This window comes from Aulostomus chinensis, chromosome 1 (assembly GCF_037954235.1).
Source record: "Aulostomus chinensis isolate RoL2024-O1b breed Wild chromosome 1, RoL_Achi_v1.0, whole genome shotgun sequence".
Lineage (NCBI taxonomy): Eukaryota > Metazoa > Chordata > Actinopteri > Syngnathiformes > Aulostomidae > Aulostomus > Aulostomus chinensis.
In genome coordinates, this window is record NC_141320.1 from 50,542,740 (window position 1) to 50,560,939 (window position 18,200).

General features: G+C 38.8%; 1 protein-coding gene across 1 annotated transcript; it reads right to left on the minus strand.

Annotated features, from left to right (window-relative positions):
* Positions 1-13,635: 13,635 nt before the first annotated feature.
* LOC147272105 (uncharacterized) lies at positions 13,636-15,816 on the minus strand. The gene is made up of 5 exons (XM_086202793.1): positions 15,773-15,816; positions 14,706-14,819; positions 14,566-14,633; positions 14,422-14,477; positions 13,636-14,337 (listed from the first exon to the last, which is right to left on the minus strand). The coding sequence occupies exons 1-5, from the start codon at positions 15,814-15,816 to the stop codon at positions 14,080-14,082; spliced, it is 540 nt and encodes a 179-aa protein (XP_086058919.1). The 3' UTR covers positions 13,636-14,079.
* Between the last annotated feature and the right edge of the window lie 2,384 nt (positions 15,817-18,200).

Genomic DNA, 18,200 nt, shown 5'->3' on the forward strand with positions numbered 1-18,200 from the left:
ATCACTGTCGCATTATTTCGAGGTTCGTAGCAACTCTTACTACAAGACTGTCAGCATCACTTTGAGCTTATTCGAAACGTTCACTCCATTACTGTTAGCATCATTTTGAGTTCATGAGCAATTCTTACTAAATCACTTTCGCATCATTTTGAGAACTTTAGCAATTCTTCTGACATCACTGTCGCATTATTTTGAGGTTCGTAGCAACTCTTCCTACATGACTGTCACCATCACTTTTGAGGTTATTCGAAACACTTACTACATTACTGTAAGCATCACTGACTTGATTAGCAACTATCACTACATTACTGTTAGCATCATTTTAAGTTCATGAGCAATTCTTCCGACATCACTGTCGCAATATTTTGAGGTTCGTCGCGACTTTTACTACATTACTGTTGCATTATATTGAGGTTCGTAGCAACTATCACTACGTTACTGTTAGCATCATTTTCAGTTCATTAGCAATTCTTCCAACATCACTGTCGCAATATTTTGAGGTTCGTAGCGACTATTACTCCATTACTGTCGCATTATATTGAGGTTCGTAGCAACTCTTAGTACATGACTGTCAGCATCACTTTGAGGTCATTCGAAAGTTTCACTCCATTACTGTTAGCATCATCTTGAGTTCATTAGCAATTCTTACGACATCACTGTCGCAATATTTTGAGGTTCGTAGCAACTCTTACTACATTATTGTTGCATTATTTAAAGGTTCGTAGCAACTCTTACTACATTACTGTCAGCATCACTTTGAGTTTATTAGCAACTATCACTACATTACTGTTAGCATCATTTTGAGTTCATGAGCAATTCTCACGACATCACTGTAGCATTGAATTGAGTTCATTAGCAACTCTTAGTACATGACTGTCAGCATCACTTTGAGGTTATTCGAAACGTTCACTCCATTACTGTAAGCATCATTTTGAGTTCATGAGCAATTCTTTCTGAATCACTGTCGCATCATTTTGAGATCTTTAGCAATTCTTCTGACATCACTGTCGCAATATTTTCAGGTTCGTAGCGACTTTTACTACATTACTGTCGCATTATTTTGAGGTTCGTAACAACTCTTCGTACATGACTGTCAGCATCACTTTGAGGTTATTCGAAACACTTACTACATTACTGTAAGCATCACTGAGTTGATTAGCAACTATCACTACATTACTGTTAGCATCATTTTTAGTTCATTAGCAATTCTTCCGACATCACTGTAGCATTGAATTGAGTTCATTAGCAACTCTTACTAAATGACTGTCAGCATCACTTTGAGGTTGTTCGAAACTCTTACTACATTACTGTAAGCATCACTGAGTTTCTTAGCAACTATCACTACATTACTGTTAGCATCATTTTAAGTTCATTTGCAATTCTTACTACATTACTGTTAGCATCATTTTGAGATCATTAGCAGTTCTTCCGACATCACTGTCGCAATATTTTGAGGTTCGTAGCAACTCTTACTACATTATTGTTGAATTATTTTAAGGTTCGTAGCAACTCTTACTACATTACTGTCAGCATCACTTTGAGTTTATTAGCAACTATCACTACATTACTGTTAGCATCATTTTGAGTTCATGAGCAATTCTCATGACATCACTGTAGCATTAAATTGAGTTCATTAGCAACTCTTACTAAATGACTGTCAGCATCACTTTAAGGTTGTTCGAAACTCTTACTACATTACTGTAAGCATCACTGAGTTTCTTAGCAACTATCACTACATAATTGTTAGCATCATCTTGAGTTCATTAGCAATTCTTCCGACATCACTTTCGCAATATTTTGAGGTTCGTAGCAACTTTTACTACATTACTGTCGCATTATATTGAGGTTCGTAGCAACTCTTACTCCATGACTGTCAGCATCACTTTGAGGTTATTCGAAACACTTACTACATTACTGTAAGCATCACTGAGTTGATTAGCAACTATCACTACATTACTGTTAGCATCATTTTTAGTTCATTAGCAATTCTTCCGACATCACTTTCGCAATATTTTGAGGTTCGTAGCAACTTTTACTACATTACTGTCGCATTATATTGAGGTACGTAGCAACTCTTACTCCATGACTGTCAACATCACTTCGAGGTTATTCGAAAATTTCACTCCATTACTGTTAGCATCATTTTGAGTTCATTAGCAATTCTTACTACATCACTGTCGCATCATTTTGAGTTCATGAGCAATTCTTCCGACATCACTGTCGCAATATTTTGAGGTTCGTAGCAACTCTTACTACATTATTGTTGCATTATTTTAAGGTTCGTAGCAACTCTTACTACATGACTGTCAGCATTACTTTGAGTTTATTAGCAACTATCACTACATTACTGTCAGCATCACTTTGAAGTTGTTTGAAACACTTACTACATGACTGTCAGCATCACTTTGAGGTTGTTTGAAACTCTTACTACATTACTGTAAGCATCACTGAGTTTATTAGCAACTATCACTACATTACTGTTAGCATCATCTTGAGTTCATTAGCAATTCTTACGACATCACTGTCGCATCATTTTGAGATCATTAGCAATTCTTCTGACATCACTGTCGCAATATTTTGAGGTTCGTATTAACTCTTACTACATGACTGTCAGCATCACTTTGAGGTTATTCAAAACTTTCACTACATTCTTGTTGGCATCATTTTGAGTTCATTAGCAGTTCTTACTAAATCACTGTCACATCATTTTGAGATCTTTAGCAATCCTTCCGACATCACTGTCGCAATATTTTGAGGTTTGTAGCAACTTTTACTACATTACTGTCGCATTATTTTGAGGTTCGTAGCAACTCTTAGTACATGACTGTCAGCATCACTTTGAGGTTATTCGAAACGTTCACTCCATTACTGTTAGCATCATTTTGAGTTCATGAGCAATTCTTACTAAATCACTGTCGCATCATTTTGAGATCATTAGCAATTCTTACGACATCACTGTCGCATTATTTCGAGGTTCGTAGCAACTCTTACTACAAGACTGTCAGCATCACTTTGAGCTTATTCGAAACGTTCACTCCATTACTGTTAGCATCATTTTGAGTTCATGAGCAATTCTTACTAAATCACTTTCGCATCATTTTGAGATCTTTAGCAATTCTTCTGACATCACTGTCGCATTATTTTGAGGTTCGTAGCAACTCTTCCTACATGACTGTCACCATCACTTTTGAGGTTATTCGAAACACTTACTACATTACTGTAAGCATCACTGACTTGATTAGCAACTATCACTACATTACTGTTAGCATCATTTTAAGTTCATGAGCAATTCTTCCGACATCACTGTCGCAATATTTTGAGGTTCGTCACGACTTTTACTACATTACTGTTGCATTATATTGAGGTTCGTAGCAACTATCACTACGTTACTGTTAGCATCATTTTCAGTTCATTAGCAATTCTTCCAACATCACTGTCGCAATATTTTGAGGTTCGTAGCGACTATTACTCCATTACTGTCGCATTATATTGAGGTTCGTAGCAACTCTTAGTACATTACTGTCAGCATCACTTTGAGTTTATTAGCAACTATCACTACATTACTTTTAGCATCATTTTGAGTTCATGAGCAATTCTCACGACATCACTGTAGCATTGAATTGAGTTCATTAGCAACTCTTAGTACATGACTGTCAGCATCACTTTGAGGTTATTCGAAACGTTCACTCCATTACTGTAAGCATCATTTTGAGTTCATGAGCAATTCTTTCTGAATCACTGTCGCATCATTTTGAGATCTTTAGCAATTCTTCTGACATCACTGTCGCAATATTTTCAGGTTCGTAGCGACTTTTACTACATTACTGTCGCATTATATTGAGGTTCGTAGCAACTCTTACTCCATGACTGTCAACATCACTTCGAGGTTATTCGAAAATTTCACTCCATTACTGTTAGCATCATTTTGAGTTCATTAGCAATTCTTACTACATCACTGTCGCATCATTTTGAGTTCATGAGCAATTCTTCCCACATCACTGTCGCAATATTTTAAGGTTCGTAGCAACTCTTACTACATGACTGTCAGCATTACTTTGAGTTTATTAGCAACTATCACTACATGACTGTCAGCATCACTTTGAAGTTGTTTGAAACACTTACTACATGACTGTCAGCATCACTTTGAGGTTGTTTGAAACTCTTACTACATTACTGTAAGCATCACTGAGTTTATTAGCAACTATCACTACATTACTGTTAGCATCATCTTGAGTTCATTAGCAATTCTTACGACATCACTGTCGCATCATTTTGAGATCATTAGCAATTCTTCTGACATCACTGTCGCAATATTTTGAGGTTCGTATTAACTCTTACTACATGACTGTCAGCATCACTTTGAGGTTATTCAAAACTTTCACTACATTCTTGTTGGCATCATTTTGAGTTCATTAGCAGTTCTTACTAAATCACTGTCACATCATTTTGAGATCTTTAGCAATCCTTCCGACATCACTGTCGCAATATTTTGAGGTTTGTAGCAACTTTTACTACATTACTGTCGCATTATTTTGAGGTTCGTAGCAACTCTTAGTACATGACTGTCAGCATCACTTTGAGGTTATTCGAAACGTTCACTCCATTACTGTTAGCATCATTTTGAGTTCATGAGCAATTCTTACTAAATCACTGTCGCATCATTTTGAGATCATTAGCAATTCTTCCGACATCACTGTCGCATTATTTCGAGGTTCGTAGCAACTCTTACTACAAGACTGTCAGCATCACTTTGAGCTTATTCGAAACGTTCACTCCATTACTGTTAGCATCATTTTGAGTTCATGAGCAATTCTTACTAAATCACTTTCGCATCATTTTGAGATCTTTAGCAATTCTTCTGACATCACTGTCGCATTATTTTGAGGTTCGTAGCAACTCTTCCTACATGACTGTCACCATCACTTTTGAGGTTATTCGAAACACTTACTACATTACTGTAAGCATCACTGACTTGATTAGCAACTATCACTACATTACTGTTAGCATCATTTTAAGTTCATGAGCAATTCTTCCGACATCACTGTCGCAATTTTTTGAGGTTCGTCGCGACTTTTACTACATTACTGTTGCATTATATTGAGGTTCGTAGCAACTATCACTACGTTACTGTTAGCATCATTTTCAGTTCATTAGCAATTCTTCCAACATCACTGTCGCAATATTTTGAGGTTCGTAGCGACCTTTACTCCATTACTGTCGCATTATATTGAGGTTCGTAGCAACTCTTAGTACATGACTGTCAGCATCACTTTGAGGTCATTCGAAAGTTTCACTCCATTACTGTTAGCATCATCTTGAGTTCATTAGCAATTCTTCCGACATCACTGTCGCAATATTTTGAGGTTCGTAGCAACTCTTACTACATTATTGTTGCATTATTTAAAGGTTCGTAGCAACTCTTACTACATTACTGTCAGCATCACTTTGAGTTTATTAGCAACTATCACTACATTACTGTTAGCATCATTTTGAGTTCATGAGCAATTCTCACGACATCACTGTAGCATTGAATTGAGTTCATTAGCAACTCTTAGTACATGACTGTCAGCATCACTTTGAGGTTATTCGAAACGTTCACTCCATTACTGTAAGCATCATTTTGAGTTCATGAGCAATTCTTTCTGAATCACTGTCGCATCATTTTGAGATCTTTAGCAATTCTTCTGACATCACTGTCGCAATATTTTCAGGTTCGTAGCGACTTTTACTACATTACTGTCGCATTATTTTGAGGTTCGTAGCAACTCTTCGTACATGACTGTCAGCATCACTTTGAGGTTATTCGAAACGTTCACTCCATTACTGTTAGCATCATTTTGAGTTCATTAGCATTTCTTACTAAATCACTGTCGCATCTTTTTGAGATCTTTAGCAATTCTTCTGACATCACTGTCACATTATTTTGAGGTTCGTAGCAACTCTTACTACATTATTGTTGCATTATTTAAAGGTTCGTAGCAACTCTTACTACATTACTGTCAGCATCACTTTGAGTTTATTAGCAACTATCACTACATTACTTTTAGCATCATTTTGAGTTCATGAGCAATTCTCACGACATCACTGTAGCATTGAATTGAGTTCATTAGCAACTCTTACTAAATGACTGTCAGCATCACTTTGAGGTTGTTCGAAACTCTTACTACATTACTGTAAGCATCACTGAGTTTCTTAGCAACTATCACTACATTACTGTTAGCATCATTTTAAGTTCATTTGCAATTCTTACTACATTACTGTTAGCATCATTTTGAGATCATTAGCAGTTCTTCCGACATCACTGTCGCAATATTTTGAGGTTCGTAGCAACTCTTACTACATTATTGTTGAATTATTTTAAGGTTCGTAGCAACTCTTACTACATTACTGTCAGCATCACTTTGAGTTTATTAGCAACTATCACTACATTACTGTTAGCATCATTTTGAGTTCATGAGCAATTCTCACGACATCACTGTAGCATTAAATTGAGTTCATTAGCAACTCTTACTAAATGACTTTCAGCATCACTTTAAGGTTGTTCGAAATTCTTACTACATTACTGTAAGCATCACTGAGTTTCTTAGCAACTATCACTACATAATTGTTAGCATCATCTTGAATTCATTAGCAATTCTTCCGACATCACTTTCGCAATATTTTGAGGTTCGTAGCAACTTTTACTACATTACTGTCGCATTATATTGAGGTTCGTAGCAACTCTTACTCCATGACTGTCAGCATCACTTTGAGGTTATTCGAAACACTTACTACATTACTGTAAGCATCACTGAGTTAATTAGCAACTATCACTACATTACTGTTAGCATCATTTTGAGTTCATTAGCAATTCTTCCGACATCACTTTCGCAATATTTTGAGGTTCGTAGCAACTTTTACTACATTACTGTCGCATTATATTGAGGTTCGTAGCAACTCTTACTCCATGACTGTCAACATCACTTCGAGGTTATTCGAAAATTTCACTCCATTACTGTTAGCATCATTTTGAGTTCATTAGCAATTCTTACTACATCACTGTCGCATCATTTTGAGTTCATGAGCAATTCTTCCGACATCACTGTCGCAATATTTTGAGGTTTGTAGCAACTTTTACTACATTATTGTTGCATTATTTTAAGGTTCATAGCAACTCTTACTACATGACTGTCAGCATTACTTTGAGTTCATTTGCAACTCTTACTACATGACTGTCAGCATCACTTTGAGGTTGTTTGAAACTCTTACTACATTACTGTAAGCATCACTGAGTTTATTAGCAACTATCACTACATTACTGTTAGCATCATCTTGAGTTCATTAGCAATTCTTACGACATCACTGTCGCAATATTTTGGGGTTCGTATTAACTCTTACTACATGACTGTCAGCATCACTTTGAGGTTATTCAAAACTTTCACTACATTCTTGTTGGCATCATTTTGAGTTCATTAGCAGTTCTTACTAAATCACTGTCACATCATTTTGAGATCTTTAGCAATCCTTCCTACATCACTGTCACAATATTTTGAGGTTCGTAGCAAATTTTACTACATCACTGTCGCATCATTTTGAGATCATTAGCAATTCTTCCGACATCACTGTCGCAATATTTTGAGGTTCGTAGCAACTCTTTCTACATGACTGTCAGCATCACTTTGAGGTTATTCGAAACTTTGACTCCATTACTGTTAGCATCATTTTGAGTTCATTAGCAATTCTTACGACATCACAGTTGCATTAAATTGAGTTCATTAGCAACTCTTACTACATGACTGTTAGCATCACTTTGAAGTTGTTCGAAACATTTACTACATGACTGTCAGCATCACTTTGAGGTTGTTTGAAACTCTTACTACATTACTGTAAGCATCAATGAGTTTATTAGCAACTATCACTACATTACTGTTAGCATCATCTTGAGTTCATTAGCAATTCTTACGACATCACTGTCGCATCATTTTGAGATCATTAGCAATTCTTCTGACATCACTGTCGCAATATTTTGAGGTTCGTATTAACTCTTACTACATGACATTCAGCATCACTTTGAGGTGTTTCGAAACGTTCACTCCATTACTTTTAGCATCATTTTGAGTTCATTAGCAGTTCTTACTAAATCACTGTCGCATCATTTTGAGATCTTTAGCAATCCTTCCGACATCACTGTCGCATTATTTTGAGGTTCGTAGCAACTTTTACTACATTACTGTCGCATTATTTTGAGGTTCGTTGCAACTCTTACTACATCACTATCAGCATCATTTTTTATTTACTCGCAACTCAAACCACATGACTGTCAGCATCACTTTGAGGTTATTCGAAACTTTCACTCCATTACTGTTAGCACCCGTTTGAGTTCATTAGCAATTCTTACTACATCAGTGTCGCATCATTTTTAGATCATTAACAATTCTTCCGACATCACTTTCGCAATATTTTGAGGTTCGTATGAACTCTTACTACATTACTGTCAGCATCACTTTGAGGTTATTCGAAACTTTCACTCCATTAATGTTAGCATCATTTTGAGTTCATTAGCAATTCTTACTAAATCACTGTAGCATCATTTTGAGATCATTAGCAATTCTTCTGACATCACTGTCGCATTATTTGGAGGTTCGTAGCAACTCTTACTCCATTACTGTCAGCATCACTTTGAGGTTATTCGAAACGTTCACTCCATTACTGTTAGCATCATTTTGAGTTCATTAGCAATTCTTACTAAATCACTGTCGCATCATTTTGAGATCTTTAGCAATTCTTCCGACATCACTGTAGCATTATTTTTTAGGTTCGTAGCAACTCTTACTACATCACTGTCAGCATAATTTTTTATTTACTCGCAACTCAAACCACATGACTGTCAGCATCACTTTGAGGTTATTTGAAACTTTCACTCCATTGCTGTTCGCACCCTTTTGAGTTCATTAGCAATTCTTACTACATCACTGTCCCATCATTTTGAGTTCATTAGCAATTCTTACTAAATCACGGTAGCATCATTTTGAGATCATTAGCAATTCTTCTGACATCACTGTCGCATTATTTTGAGGTTCGTAGCAACTCTTACTACATTACTGTCAGCATCACTTTGAAGTTGTTTGAAACACTTACTACATGACTGTCAGCATCACTTTGAGGTTATTCGAAACTTTGACTCCATTACTGTTAGCATCATTTTGAGTTCATTAGCAATTCTTACGACATCACAGTAGCATTAAATTGAGTTCATTAGCAACTCTTACTACATGACTGTCAGCATCACTTTGAAGTTGTTCGAAACACTTACTACATGACTGTCAGCATCACTTTGAGTTCATTAGCAATTCTTACTAAATCACTGTCGCATCATTTTGAGATCTTTAGCAATTCTTCTGACATCACTGTCGCATTATTTTGAGGTTCGTAGCAACTCTTACTACATGACCGTCAGCATCACTTTGAGGTTATTCGAAACTTTCACTCCATTACTTTTAGCATCATTTTGAGTTCATTAGCAATTCTTACTACATCACTGTCGCATCATTGTGAGATCATTAGCAATTGTTCTGACATCACTGTCACATTATTTTGAGGTTCGTAGCAACTCTTACTACATTATTGTTGCATTATTTAAAGGTTCGTAGCAACTCTTACTACATGACTGTCAGCATCACTTTGAGGTTGTTCGAAACTCTTACTACATTACTGTAAGCATCACTGAGTTTATGAGCAACTATCACTACATTACTGTTAGCATCATCTTGAGTTCATTAGCAATTCTTTCAACATCACTGTCGCATCATTTTGAGATCTTTAGCAATCCTTCCGACATCACTGTCGCATTTTTTTGAGGTTTGTAGCAACTTTTACTACATTACTGTCGCATTATTTTGAGGTTCGTAGCAACTCTTCGTACATGACTGTCAGCATCACTTTGAGGTTATTAGAAACTTTCACTCCATTACTGTTAGCATCATTTTGAGTTCATTAGCAATTCTTACTAAATCACTGTCACATCATTTTGAGATCATTAGCAATTCTTCTTACATCACTGTCGCATTATTTTGAGGTTCGTAGCAACTCTTACTACATGACCGTCAGCATCACTTTGAGGTTATTCGAAACTTTCACTCCATTACTGCTAGAATCATTTTGAGTTCATAAGCAATTCTTACTACATCACTGTCGCATCATTTTGAGATCATTAGCAATTCTTTTGACATCACTGTCGCTATATTTTGATGTTTGTAGGAACTCTTACTACATTACTGTTGCATTATTTAAAGGTTCGTAGCAACTCTTTCTACATCACTGTCGCATCATTTTGAGATCATTAGCAATTCTTCTCACATCACTGTCGCATTATTTTGATGTTCGTAGCAACTCTTACATTACTGTTGCATTATTTAAAGGTTCGTAGCAACTCTAACTACTTTACCGTCAGCATCATTTTGAGTTTATTAGCAACTTTTACTACATTACTGTTAGCATCATTTTGAGTTCATTAGCAATTCTTACTAAATCACTGTAGCATCATTTTGAGATCATTAGCAATTCTTCTGACATCACTGTCGCATTATTTTGAGGTTCGTAGCAACTCTTACTACATGACCGTCAGCATCACTTTGAGGTTATTCGAAACTTTCACTCCATTACTGTTAGCATCATTTTGAGTTCATAAGCAATTCTTACTACATCACTGTTGCATCATTTTGAGATCATTAGCAATTCTTCTGACATCACTGTTGCATTATTTTGATGTTCGTAGCAACTCTTACTACATTACTGTTGCATTTTTTAAAGGTTCGTAGCAACTCTTACTACATTACTGTCAGCATCACTTTGAGTTCATTAGCAACTTTCACTCCATTAATGTTAGCATCATTTTGAGTTCATGAGCAATTCTTACTAAATCACTGTCGCATCATTTTGAGATCTTTAGCAATTCTTCTGACATCACTGTCGCATTATTTTTTAGGTTCGTAGCAACTCTTACTACATCACTGTCAGCATAATTTTTTATTTACTCGCAACTCAAACCACATGACTGTCAGCATCACTTTGAGGTTATTTGAAACTTTCACTCCATTGCTGTTCGCACCCTTTTGAGTTCATTAGCAATTCTTACTAAATCACTGTAGCATCATTTTGAGATCATTAGCAATTCTTCAGACATCACTGTCGCATTAGTTTGAGGTTCGTAGCAACTCTTACTACATTACTGTCAGCATCACTTTGAAGTTGTTTGAAACACTTACTACATGACTGTCAGCATCACTTTGAGGTTGTTTGAAACTCTTACTACATTACTGTAAGCATCAATGAGTTTATTAGCAACTATCACTACATTACTGTTAGCATCATCTTGAGTTCATTAGCAATTCTTACGACATCACTGTCGCATCATTTTGAGATCATTAGCAATTCTTCTGACATCACTGTCGCAATATTTTGAGGTTCGTATTAACTCTTACTACATGACAGTCAGCATCACTTTGAGGGGTTTCGAAACGTTCACTCCATTACTTTTAGCATCATTTTGAGTTCATTAGCAGTTCTTACTAAATCACTGTCGCATCATTTTGAGATCTTTAGCAATCCTTCCGACATCACTGTCGCATTATTTTGAGGTTCGTAGCAACTTTTACTACATTACTGTCGCATTATTTTGAGGTTCGTTGCAACTCTTACTACATCACTGTCAGCATAATTTTTTATTTACTCGCAACTCAAACCACATGACTGTCAGCATCACTTTGAGGTTATTCGAAACTTTCACTCCATTACTGTTAGCACCCGTTTGAGTTCATTAGCAATTCTTACTACATCAGTGTCGCATCATTTTTAGATCATTAGCAATTCTTCCGACATCACTTTCGCAATATTTTGAGGTTCGTATTAACTCTTACTACATTACTGTCAGCATCACTTTGAGGTTATTCGAAACTTTCACTCCATTAATGTTAGCATCATTTTGAGTTCATTAGCAATTCTGACTAAATCACTGTAGCATCATTTTGAGATCATTAGCAATTCTTCTGACATCACTGTCGCATTATTTGGAGGTTCGTAGCAACTCTTACTCCATTACTGTCAGCATCACTTTGAGGTTATTCGAAACGTTCACTCCATTACTGTTAGCATCATTTTGAGTTCATTAGCAATTCTTACTAAATCACTGTTGCATCATTTTGAGATCTTTAGCAATTCTTCCGACATCACTGTAGCATTATTTTGAGGTTCGTATTAACTCTTACTACATGACAGTCAGCATCACTTTGAGGTGTTTCGAAACGTTCACTCCATTACTTTTAGCATCATTTTGAGTTCATTAGCAGTTCTTACTAAATCACTGTCGCATCATTTTGAGATCTTTAGCAAACCTTCCGACATCACTGTCGCATTATTTTGAGGTTCGTAGCAACTTTTACTACATTACTGTCGCATTATTTTGAGGTTCGTTGCAACTCTTACTACATCACTGTCAGCATAATTTTTTATTTACTCGCAACTCAAACCACATGACTGTCAGCATCACTTTGAGGTTATTCGAAACTTTCACTCCATTACTGTTAGCACCCGTTTGAGTTCATTAGCAATTCTTACTACATCAGTGTCGCATCATTTTTAGATCATTAGCAATTCTTCCGACATCACTTTCACAATATTTTGAGGTTCGTAGCAACTCTTACTACATTACTGTCAGCATCACATTGAGGTTATTCGAAACTTTCACTCCATTACTGTTAGCACCCGTTTGAGTTCATTAGCAATTCTTACTACATCAGTGTCGCATCATTTTGAGATCATTAGCAATTCTTCTGACATCACTGTCGCATTATTTGGAGGTTCGTAGCAACTCTTACTCCATTACTGTCAGCATCACTTTGAGGTTATTCGAAACGTTCACTCCATTACTTTTCGCATCATTTTGAGTTCATTAGCAATTCTTACTAAATCACTGTCGCATCATTTTGAGATCTTTAGCAATTCTTCCGACATCACTGTAGCATTATTTTGAGGTTCGTAGCAACTCTTACTACATGACTGTCAGCATCACTTTGAGGTAGTTCGAAACTCTTACTCCATTACTGTAAGCATCACTGAGTTTATTAGCAACTATCACTACATTACTGTTAGCATCATCTTGAGTTCATTAGCAATTCTTCTGACATCACTATCACATTAATCTGAGTTTTGTAGCAACTCTTACTACATTACTGTTGCATTATTTTGAGGTTCGTAGCAACTCTTACTACATGACTGTCAGCATCACTTTGAGGTAGTTCGAAACTCTTACTCCATTACTGTAAGCATCACTGAGTTTATTCGCAGCTATCACTACATTACTGTTAGCATCATTTTGAGTTCATTTGCAATTCTTCTGACATCACTGTCGCATTATTTCGAGGTTCGTAGTGTGGCAAGGCGAGCAGTGGGGAACAGTTGCCAACAACGCCACCTGGGGGCTTTCACCCCAGGATATAAACAAAATTTCAAAATGACCAGGCTTCCATTTGAACAAAGGCACACAGTTCGAGAGACACAACAGGACAGTACAGTGATTTCCAATTATAAAAATACTTTTATTAGAAAAATAGTTTAAAATGAGCAACAGACTAAATGAATATCAATGAAATGAAGTGCAAGAGGAATTACCGAAAGGAAAAGGGGACAGGGCTGGGGCTTACCACGACAGCGGTAACGAAAAGGGGAGGAATCCAAAAAAGGAATACTACACTGCACCCGTGACACAGCAAACCAAAAAATAATCATGAATAAGGAACCACCACCAGGGGGACCGCTGCCGCTCTGGGCCCTCAACACCTGTCAAAGAAAAGAAAAGAACACCATTAAAAACATGAAATCAAGGCAACCCTCACACACGAACTAAATATCGCTACCCCAAATAACCCAACAGAGACTGTTTTAAATCCAAATGATCAAAATGGGGAGCAAAAGGCAATAATATAATAATAATAATAATAATAATAATAATAATAATAAGGGTTCTAAACAATAAATCAAATGTAACCCACAAAAACTAACAATAATAATTCAAAGAAAGAAATAACAAATAGAAAAGGAATAAACTCAAGTAATTAAGGAAATGTCTGCCCCTCTAATTAAAACCAGTCTCCAAGGGGGATGGCTCAGCGCCGATGAGGGTCGGGATGCCCTCTCTTGGCCCACGTTGAGGCTCTTATAAAGGCCGTAGTGCATGGCTTTAACCGCCGTTACTGGGATCAGAGCTGTTATGAGCCGAATCAGCAAGAATCCAGAATGAAGAAGAGAAGAAGAGGAAAAACCAAAACAACAGCGAGGCTCACAGCAGCAATTGACGGCTGCACACTGCAAAATAAACAAGTTAACCTAATTAAAATGTGGATGAAGGGCATTACAGAATAACAAAAGCTAAGAATAAACATTTCCTACCGGAGAGCAGAATCGTGGCGTCAGACGAGGCAGGAGGAGGAAGCCCGCAGCCCAGACTACACAAACGATGGCCGGGAGAGGATAATCAGAACACCACAGACCATCGGCAGCTTGATATGAAAGGCAGACAACTACGCATCTTACCCACAGAAAGGGCACCACGCACACACCGGCCTGATGGAGACAGCCCAGCTCCCGGTAACACCACACCGCTGGACGGAGCAAAACCGGAGTAAACACGGGGCCCAGGACACTGAATAATGGAGCAGAGCAAGCATGCATACCTTTGTTTGTAACAAATCTGCTGACCAGCGAGACGCCACCACGCACGGCTGTCTTCTCTGTAAAGGAGGGAGAGGAAGTGGAAAGGACGGAGAAGGGTCGGACCAGGTCTACTTCTAGGTGACCACTCACCATCGTCTGCCACACTGCCCCTCATGGTGGGGAGTGTAGCGCCATCCTGCCACAACACTGACACACACACACACACACACACACACACACACACACACACACACACTCCCAGTCACTAACCCATATTGTCACCACTTCAACCACCACTGGAGTATTGAAAGAGATTCCACATGTTGGTCAACCAGAGGAGCTCCAACTGGTGAAGGTCATCCAACCCTGCATGAAGGTCAACCTCCATCATCTGCTGCTCATTAGCAGGGAATTAGCTCCAATGGTAGAGTGCTAGCTTAGCATGTGAGAGGTAGAGGGATCCATGCCCTCCTTCTCAGAATACTTCAGCTTGTTCTGTTGATCAGAGGAGCTGCTGGGTGATGAATGCTGATGTTTGTCCACTGCTGTGATAAAGTGTCCCCCTGTTACTGAGATGTGGATGAACACCTGCTCAGGTCAAAGCTGCAATCAAACCAGGGACTCTGAACCTCCCACACAGTGAAGGAGTTTGTCCTGCAGGTTGATGGACGCTTTGAAATTCCTTCAACATTGATTACTTTCCTGTCTCCTGCTGAGTCAGCATCCAGAACCTGGTCAAGAGGAGGCTGAGAGCTCAGGAGGTGATGTGACGGCTGGTTGGACAACTCAGCAGCCAGAGCTTCCAGTCTGAGACCCCAGCTCCACACCATGGAGAGCCTCCTGGATGATGTCCTCAAGCAGCGTCCCTGTTTGTCTCCTGGCTGCAGCTGGACGCCCTCTCAGCTGTGAGAGTCCAGCAGTGTTGCTCTCTGTCCATCTGATGTCCGTCCTCTCCTGTGTTCGTCCGTTGAGGAGAAGGGAGACGGATTTCTCTTCCTCTCTTCTCTCCAGATGACCTTCTTCCTGTGTCAAACTACTTTGCTCTGCTCAAAGATCAAACTGACCCAGTGGCTCCAGGTGCCTGGACCTCTCTGGAGCAGCCGGTCCTGAATGGATCCAACAGTTTCCCATGGGTGACTCTGTCGTGGTCTCTCTCCTGCTGTCTCCAACTCTGAGTGCTTCTACTGGTTTCTCCCCATCGTCCCTGTTGCTAGGCAGAGCACTGGTGAGGACTGAGGCCAGTGATGTCATCACCTCCAGCTGAGACCTGCCAGGTGGTCCTGCTTCATTCAACTCTGCTGCCTCTGCCACTGCCCTGACTGGTGAGGCTGACAGCAGGTTCTCTCTCATCTAAACTCTCTGTTTACAATGGAGGCTGAAATCCTTGTGATTGGTGGTTCAATCATCAGGTCTGTTGAACTCCCAGGAGCCATCACCTGCTGTCTTCCTGGTGCCAAAGTTGTGGACATTATTGAACGTCTCCAGGACTCATCGATCTCCACCCCTCCTGCAGGTTCTCCCTGTCTCTGTGTGGGTTCTCTCTGGTACTCCAGCTTCCTCCCACAGTCCAAAGACATCAAGAGGGTAGTGGTTACCTGGACACTCTAAATGACTGTTAGAGTGAATGGTTGTCTGTCTGTGTGTGTTGGTCCTGGGATGGACTGGCGACCCATCAAGGGTGAACCCCCTCCTCACCTGATGTCAGCTGTGATAGGCTCCACCCCCACGAACCATTGCAGACAATAAGCATAGAAATGGAAACTTAGCTGCTATGTTGAATCACTAAAACCTTCTGAAGTCTTCTTTTGCTTCAGTGGTAAAGTAGAATGTTATTAACTCTCTCAATGGTTTGAATTCTGATTTCCACCTCTTTTTAACAGATCCACATTTCAAAACAACCAGGTTTATTTTGCTCCTTTCTTTTAGCAGAGGATGGTTTTGATCCATCAACCTCTGGGTTCTGGTCCCAGCACGCTTCCTCTGCTCCTCTCTGCTCTACCATTTATTAAACTGGCCTTGATTTAGTATTATTTATTTCAATTATTATTATTATTAATTATTTTTTTGACTTCACCCTGATAACCAGGAGGTAACCTGGTAGTCAGAGGAGCAATGCTCAGGTCTGTGGACTCAGAAGAGGGTTCTTCTTTTTTTTCTTTTTCAGAAACAAGAGAACTGTCAAAGACCACAACAGTTTTCAGCTTGCTGCTAAACAGTACTTCAACTACCATTCCACTGTGTAATGGCAGTGGCTGATGTGTACTATATGCAGTACTAATCAAGTACAGCCCTGACTGATACTTTATCTCCAGTGCTAGGAAGGATAAGAATGTTGAAATGGACCCAGCAGGAAGAGAATCTCAAGTCATGGCAACTTTACTGAGCAGCACTCAGTTAAGTTCAGGAAACACCAGACATTTGTACCACCTGTCAATGAAGTAGTCAGTAAAATAAATACCCTAAATCACCAATTGACAGCCAGGTGTCAAAGTGCCGCCAGGTTCATTTAAACGCCTGGGGGCCGTTATTTGAGATCAATGTTATCTTAACTTGGTTTCATGTAAGATTTTTCAATTTATTTTAACTTACCAGTAATTTATGTCTCATGATGTCAGTGCACCGCAAACAGCAAATCTTCAAGCTCACGGTTCCATGCAAAAAAAAAGATCTACAAGGTGGTAACGTCGTCGTGTTGTGAATATGTAGATCTGCTATTTTGGCCTCATGAGACTGTCGTGGAAGTGGAAGGATACGGGCCTCAAGTTGTCACGCCCCTTTTCTTCCTAATAAAGTGTTCTTGTGTAAAGTGTTCTCTGGACAATCTTGATATTTGCACTACTGCTCTTTAAAGTACGACAGTATATTGTTATACCTTGTATACCTATTGCTAAAAAAATAATAATAGTGGCCCAGTGCTGGCCAGCGCCAAAATAAAAGCCTGTTACCAAGAGACGCCTGGTCTCTTTTAAACGCCCGGGGTCCACATAGATTTTGCTACTAATTGGTCATTTACGGTACACATGCATGCACACACACACACTTGGATATATATGCCTTTTACTGCAGGAACCAACCAGAACCATCCAGAACCTGAACCTCTATATCTGATCCTGGGTCTGTTTGTTTCCATAGGCTAGCACACGGCACAGGTCGGCCTGGTTTTAGAAAGTTTCTTGGAATCCTTATTATCAATAAAGTATTCAATATTTTGCATAATAAATGCATGCATGGCCTCATATTTTGCCATTTTAACGTGCTTTAAGTTGACGGTGCCCACCTGTGGTGTCAATGTTTCTATGTTTGTCTGTTCTGGTCTGAATGAAAGAGGAGGTTTTCTTGGTCATGTGACGTGGATGAGAGTTCAACTAGAACTTCCTGCTTCAACAGGATTTTAGTTTGTTGGGATTTTGTCAAAGCCACCAACCAAACCTCTGAGTGGTGCAGATGTCTGCTGACTCCTCAGAGCAGACTGGAGCTCAGCCTCACTCACCTGTGGGAGCCCCAGCAGAGCCACC